General features: G+C 41.8%; 2 protein-coding genes across 2 annotated transcripts; one reads left to right on the forward strand and one right to left on the reverse strand.

The window, feature by feature from the left end:
- LOC140182288 (protein MAIN-LIKE 1-like) lies at positions 1-556 on the forward strand. Its single transcript, XM_072228444.1, has 2 exons — positions 1-300; positions 377-556. The coding sequence occupies exons 1-2, from the start codon at positions 1-3 to the stop codon at positions 554-556; spliced, it is 480 nt and encodes a 159-aa protein (XP_072084545.1).
- A 2559-nt stretch (positions 557-3115) lies between these two features.
- On the reverse strand, positions 3116-6956 carry LOC112778476 (uncharacterized). The gene is made up of 4 exons (XM_025822789.1): positions 6569-6956; positions 4864-5088; positions 4083-4190; positions 3116-3552 (listed from the first exon to the last, which is right to left on the reverse strand). The coding sequence occupies exons 1-4, from the start codon at positions 6954-6956 to the stop codon at positions 3116-3118; spliced, it is 1158 nt and encodes a 385-aa protein (XP_025678574.1).

Raw genomic sequence — 6956 nt, forward strand, 5'->3', positions numbered from 1 at the left:
ATGAGGAGGAAGCATGGTATGCCGTTAGACGATAGGATCATGCCGTACCTCCAGATGGCTGGCCTGGCCCATTTCGCGAGGCTCAACAACTACTGGTTTAGGTTGGATGAGCCATTAGTCAGTGCATTTGTGGAGAGATGGTGTTCAAAGACTCATACTTTTCATCTGTCATTCGGTGAGTGCATCATTACACTACAGGATGTAGCCTACCAGCTAGGGCTCCCAATAGACGGTCAGTACGTCAGCAGATGTCTGACGGACTCCAAGCAGTACATCGAGGGAGGCCGTGGCATGGGCTTGGTTCGAGGAGTTGTTGGGTGTGTTGCCACCACTAGACTGCATCGATAAGTTCACTCTGAAGTGCACTTGGATGCAGGAGACATTTAGTGACCTTCCCGAGGGTGCAGACGAGGAGACAGTTCGGAGGTACGCGAGAGCATGCATCATGATACTATTATCGATGCAGCTCTTTAATGACAAGTCTGGTACCCACATGCATATCAGGTGGCTGCCGTACGTGGCGAGGTTAAAGGACATGGGCAGATATAGCTGGTGATCTGCTGCTCTGTCGTGGTTATATTGGTGCCTATGCCATGTGGCCAACAGGCACGTGGTTAAGTTGGTAGGACCACTGCAGCTCCTCCAGTTATGGATCTCCTAGAGGTTCCTGGATTTAGGCCCGATGGGTTGGTACACGAAATCGACTCCGCAATATTCACATAAATAGACCGGCAAGTACACCGGATCGTCCAAGTAATATCCTAGGTGAGTGAGGGTCGATCCCACGGAGATTGTTGGTTTGAACAAGCAACGGCTATCTTGTAGATCTTAGTCAGGCGGATAGAAAATATAGTTGTTATGGAAAAAATGCATAAAAACAGAATAAATAAAGTGTTACTGAATAGGTGTGAAATCAGTGATGAGAGAATGGCTGAGGCTTTGGAGATGCTTCCTCCTTCTGGATCAACTTTTCTCATTATCTGCTTCAACTTCTGATGATTTATTCCATGGCAGGCTGTAAGTGACTAACGCCAGGTCAGTGGTCATTAATCTCCTCCGCTTCAGATCAAATGCCAGGTCAGTGGTCATCCAATCTGAATGGGGTGAAGCTCCTACAGTCCATTCCCTTGGTGATCCTATTCAAAGCGCCACAGACAAGGTCGGATCTTTCGGATCAGAGAACATTATTTCCTGATTCTAGCCTCTACCACAAAGGCCCTAATCGCCCCGTACCTCGGCTGAACTGATGTCTCCAAGTCCCAACAAAGTGGTGGATTAGCCGTCTAAGAGATGTATAATCAAGCTTGTGGTTCAGTACTATCCCGTCAAATACTCACAAGAACCCATGTAGAATAGGGATGACGGTCAAGTTACACTCCCAATTCATTAGGGTGAAGAACAAAGACACATCTTAGAATAGAATCAAGCATAGATTGAAATAGAACAATGATATTATTAATCCATAAAAGTCAGCAGAGCTCCCAACCTTAACCTAGGAGGTTAGTGACTCATAGCTTACAGAAAGTGGTAATGTATTCAAAAATATGGCATAAGGTAAAAATCCTGAACAAGGGTGATCCTTGCTCTATATATACTAATCTAATAACTAAGAAGTACAAAAATATGATAGAATATACTAGAGGTGCAAAATCCATCCTTGGGCCCACTTGAGTTGAGTATTTGGGCTGAGCTTGGGGTGAAGCCACGAGATGGTACTCCCTTTGGGGCATTGGTAGCTGGCATTGAATGCCAGTTTTGGGCCTTCATTTCCTAAGCAAAGTATAGACTATTATATATTTTTGGAAAGTCCTAGATGTTAGCGTTTCATAGCCATTGAGAGCGTGCCATTTGGACTTCTGTAACTCCAGAAATGCTCTTTCGAGTGCATGGAGGTCAGAATCTGACATCATTTGCAGTCCTTTCTCTGTCTCTGAATCAGACTTTTCCAAAGCTCCTCAATTTCAACAAAAAAATACCTGAATCATCATAAAACACACAAACTCAAAGTAAAATCTAAAAATATGAATTTTGCACTAAAACCTATGAAATGATAATAAAACTTAAACAAAACATAACAAAAATTATACGAAAATGATGCCAAAAAGCGTATAAAATATCCGCTCATCAGAACCCCAAACATAAACTATTGCTTGTCCCACACAACCAAAATAAAGCAGGATTAAAAAGAAGAGAATGATACAATAAATCTCAGATTTTTCAATGAAGCTTAGTTTCAATTAGATGATCGTGACCAGTGGCTATTCACTTCTGAATAGTTTTGGCATCTCACTTTCCTTTGAAGCTCAGAATAATTGGCATCCTTAGGAACTCAGAATCCAAATGATATTATTGACTCTCCTAGTTTAGTTCTTTTTATTATTGTACACAGCTTCTTTTGAGTCTTGGCCGTGACCCTAAGCGCTTTATTTTCCAGTATTACCACAGGATACATAAACGCCACAGAAATTTGACTGGGTGAACCCCTTAGGATTGTGATTCAGCTTTGGTAGAATCCCCAGAAGTGGTGTCCAGAGTTCTTAAGCACACTCTTTTACCCTACAGAATCCATGTATGCAGACACTCACACGCGACACAGCCAATCCTTTCGGGGTTGGTGTCTCGCGTACGCGAACAGGTGTATGCGTACGTGAGACTTGAAATTTTTAGGGGTTGCGTACGCGAGTGCTAGCACCCGGCGTGGCCAGTTCTCTCGGGTTGACTCCCCGCGTACGCGAGACTATGCCACGTACGTGGAATCCCTGTTTTCAGCAAAGTGAATTTTATGTTTTAAAACCTAATTTTGAACCTCTATTTTTACTCTTTTAGCCCCTAAACCTTTGTTGTATACTTAGTGATGAGATGAAGTTAAGAAGGGGTGGTAACTTGGAAGTGAAGTAAGCTTGAAATATGATGAATTCTGTATGAAAAGTGCAGAAATATGATGTATATGTGATGTTTATGGATATAATGAATGATTATTAAACTGGAACTTAATAGATCTAAGTTGACACTTGTGACTGCTCCTAGGAAAGCAGTAAATCAAAAGGATATAAAGTGTTGGGGTGCCTCCCAACGAGCGCTTCTTTATCGTCACTAGCTTGACGTTTTTCCTTCTTTAGCTGAGATGGTAGTTCACTCTCTTCTCATCCAGTGAGTCTCCCAAGTAATGCTTGAGTCTATGGCCATTCACAGTGAATGTTCTTTGTATTTTGTCTTCCATGAGCTCTACATGACCATAAGGTGAAACTTTGAGAATGGTGAAGGGTCCAGACCATCGAGACTTAAGCTTCCCTAGGAAAAACTTAAGTCTTGAATTGTACAGCAGCACTCTTTGTCCTTCTGTGAACTCTCTCCTTGCTATCTTTTGATCATGCCACCTCTTTGTGTTTTCCTTGTAAATCTTTGCATTGTCATAGGCTTGATTTCTGAATTCTTCCAGCTCATTGAGTTGCATTAATCTTTTTTCTCCAGCGGCTTGATCATCAAAATTTAGCATTTTTAGAGCCCATAATGCTCTATGTTCAAGCTCAACTGGTAAATGAAAAGGTTGTCCTATAGGTCCATAAAGCATCATCTAGCTTTTTAGACCAATCCTTTCTTGAGCTTCCAACAGTTTTTTCAAGAATTCTTTTGAGCTCCCTGTTTGAAATCTCAGCTTGTCCGTTGGTCTGTGGATGATATGGAGTTGTCACTTTGTGTTTCACTCCATATTTAGAGAGGAGTGCTTCAAGTTTCCTGCTGCAGAAGTGTGTTCTTCCATCACTAATGAGGGCTCTTGGGACTCCAAATCTGCTGAAGATATTCCTCCTCAAGAAGCTCATCACAACCTTGTTGTCATTTGTTGCTGTGGCTATGGCTTCTATCCACTTTGACACATAATCTACAGCCACCAATATATAATTGTTTGAGTAGGAAGATGGGAAAGGTCCTATAAAGTCAATCCCCACACATCAAATAATTCTAACTCCATTATAAACCTCTGTGGCATCTCACTTTTCTTGGGTAGATTGCCAACCCTTTGTCATTCATCACACATTGATACCAACTCCTTTGCATCCTTAAATATGGTTGGCCAATAGAACCTACATTATAGCACCTTGGCTGCAGTTCTTTCCCCACTGAAATGGCCTCCATAGGCAGATCCGTAGCATTGCCAAAGCACTTCCTGCCCTTCTTCATGGGAAATACACCTTCTCAAGATCTCATCAGCACATTTTTTGAACAAATAGGGCTCATCCCAAATGTAGTGTTTAGCATCTTTGATTAGCTTTCTCCTCATATGTTTGTTGATGTTAGTTGGTAGTTTCCCAATAGCCTTGAAATTGGCTATGTCCGCGAACCAAGGGGCTTCTTGTATCATCATTAACTGCCCATCAGGGAAGCTCTCATTCACTACAAATTGGTGTGCCTCATCTTCGTTTTGTGGGATCCTTGATAGGTGGTCAGCCACCTTGTTCTCTGCTCCACTCCTATCTTTTATTTCAATGTCAAACTCTTGGAGTAGCAGGATCCACCTTATTAGTCTAGGTTTGGACTCTTGTTTGGTAAGCAAATATTTGAGTGCTACATGATCAGTGAACACAATTACTTTAGAGCCAATAAGATATGATCTAAACTTATTAAAAGCAAAGACAATGGCAAGTAATTCCTTTTCTGTAGTGGTATAGTTCCTTTGATTCTCATTGAGGACTTTGCTGGCATAATAAATAACATGCACTAATTTGTCCCTCCTCTGTCCTAAAACAGCACCAACAGCAAAGTCAGATGCATCACACATCAACTCAAAGGGTAAATCCCAGTAAGGTGGTGCTATGATAGGTGAAGAGGAAAGCTTGTTCTTAAGCTCTTCAAAGGCTAGCATACAATCTTTATCAAAAACAAAAGGTACATTAGAGACAAGTTGGTTGCTCAAAGTTTTGGCAACCTTTGAGAAATCTCTAATGAACCTCTTGTAGAAGCCAGGACGTCCTAGAAAACTTCTAACTGCCTTGACATTGCAAAGTGGGGGTAACTTTACAATCACCTCCACCTTAGCCTTGTCCACCTCTATGCCTCTTTTTGAGATCTTGTGGCCAAGAACCACCCCCTCTGTAACCATAAAATGACATTTTTCCCAGTTCAAAACAAGGTTGGTTTCTTAGCATCTCTTTAGCACCAAGGCTAAGTGGTGCAAGCAGTTAGAATATGAATCACCAAATACAAAAAAGTCATCCATAAACACTTCAATAAATCTTTCAATCATGTCTGAGAATATGGAGAGCATGCACCTTTGGAATGTTGCAGGTGCATTGCACAATCCAAAGGCATTCTCCTATAAGCAAAAACACCATAGGGACAGGTAAATGAGGTCTTTTCTTGGTCCTTGGGGTCTTCAACTATTTGGCTGTAACCAGAGTAACCGTCTAAGAAGCAATAATATTCATGTCCTGCTAGTCTTTCCAGCATCTGATCCATGAAAGGTAGGGGGAAGTGATCCTTCTTGGTGGCTTCATTAAGCTTCCTATAATCAATGCACATGCGCCATCCGGTCACTGTTCTTGTAGGTATCAGCTCATTCTTCTCATTTGGTACAACAGTGATCCCTCTTTTTTTAGGGACTACTTGCACCGGGCTTACCCAAGGGCTGTCTGAGATAGGATAAATCACCCCAGCTTGCCACAATTTCAACACCTCTTTTTGGACTACTTCATTCATGGTTGGGTTCAATCTTCTTTTCTGCTGCCTTGAGGGCTTGGCACGTTCCTCAAGCAAGATTTTGTGCATACACATTGAAGGACTGATTCCGTTCAGTCTGCAAGTGTCCATCCTATAGCATCTTTGTGTTGCTTCATCACATGAATAAGCTCCTCTTGCTCCACACTCAAGCTTGCATTGATGATCACTGGGTAAGTGTTGTTGTCACCCAAGTATGCATACTTTAAGCTTGGAGGCAGGGTCTTCAGCTCTAGTTTTGGTGCCTCCACTTCTTTGTTCAGCATGATTGTATTCTTTGTGGTTTCTTGTGATAATTCACCACCTTCTGCTTGTTGATCTAGCTCCATAATCTCTTCACATTGTTCTTCCTCTAAAACTCCTTAAACTATCTTTTCTATGGTATCTACCATCATGTACTCTCCTATGGATTCCTTGGGGTAACTCATTCCTTTGAAGACATTGAAGACCATCTTTTCTTCATGTAACCTCAAGACTAGTTCCCCTTTTTGAACATCAATAATGGCTCCAGCAGTAGCTAGGAATGGCCTTCCTAGGATGATTGATGTGTTGGCTTCTTCTTCCATATCTAGCACAACAAAGTCAGCTGGGAAAATAAACTCTTCCACTTTCACCAACAAATCCTCCACTACCCCATGAAGGAATTTAAATGTTCTGTCAGCCAATTAGAGTGCCATCCTTGTTGGTTTGGCTTCTTCAATCTTCATCCTTCTCATCATGGCCAAGGACATGAGATTGATGCTAGCCCCCAGGTCACACAATGCTTTTTCAATGGTGATATCACCAATGATGCATGGAATTTGAAAACTCCCAGGGTCTTTCATCTTCTGAGGAAGCTTCTTTTGTATGATAGCACTGCACTCCTCAGTTAGTATTATGGTTTCTTTCTCTCCCCAATTCCTCTTTCTTGTCATGAACTCCTTTAAAAATTTAGCATAGAGAGGCATTTGCTCTAATGCCTCAGCAAAAGGTATGTTGATCAGGAGCTTCTTGAAGATTTCTAGGAACCTTGAGAACTGGCTGTCTTTTCCATCTTTCCTTAGCCTTTGTGGATAGGGTGCTTGTGGCACATAAGGCTTTAGAACTAGTTTTGATGAGAGTGGTGTAGGGGTCTCTTCTTCTTTCTTGTTTTCAGGTTCCTTTGCAGCTTCTTTTCCTTGATTACTCCCATTTGGGGATGCTTCTTCTACAACTTTTTCACTTCTAAGTGTGATTGCCTTGCATTCCCCTCTTGGGTTGGCCAT

This window comes from Arachis hypogaea, chromosome 19 (genome assembly GCF_003086295.3).
Source record: "Arachis hypogaea cultivar Tifrunner chromosome 19, arahy.Tifrunner.gnm2.J5K5, whole genome shotgun sequence".
NCBI lineage: Eukaryota > Viridiplantae > Streptophyta > Magnoliopsida > Fabales > Fabaceae > Arachis > Arachis hypogaea.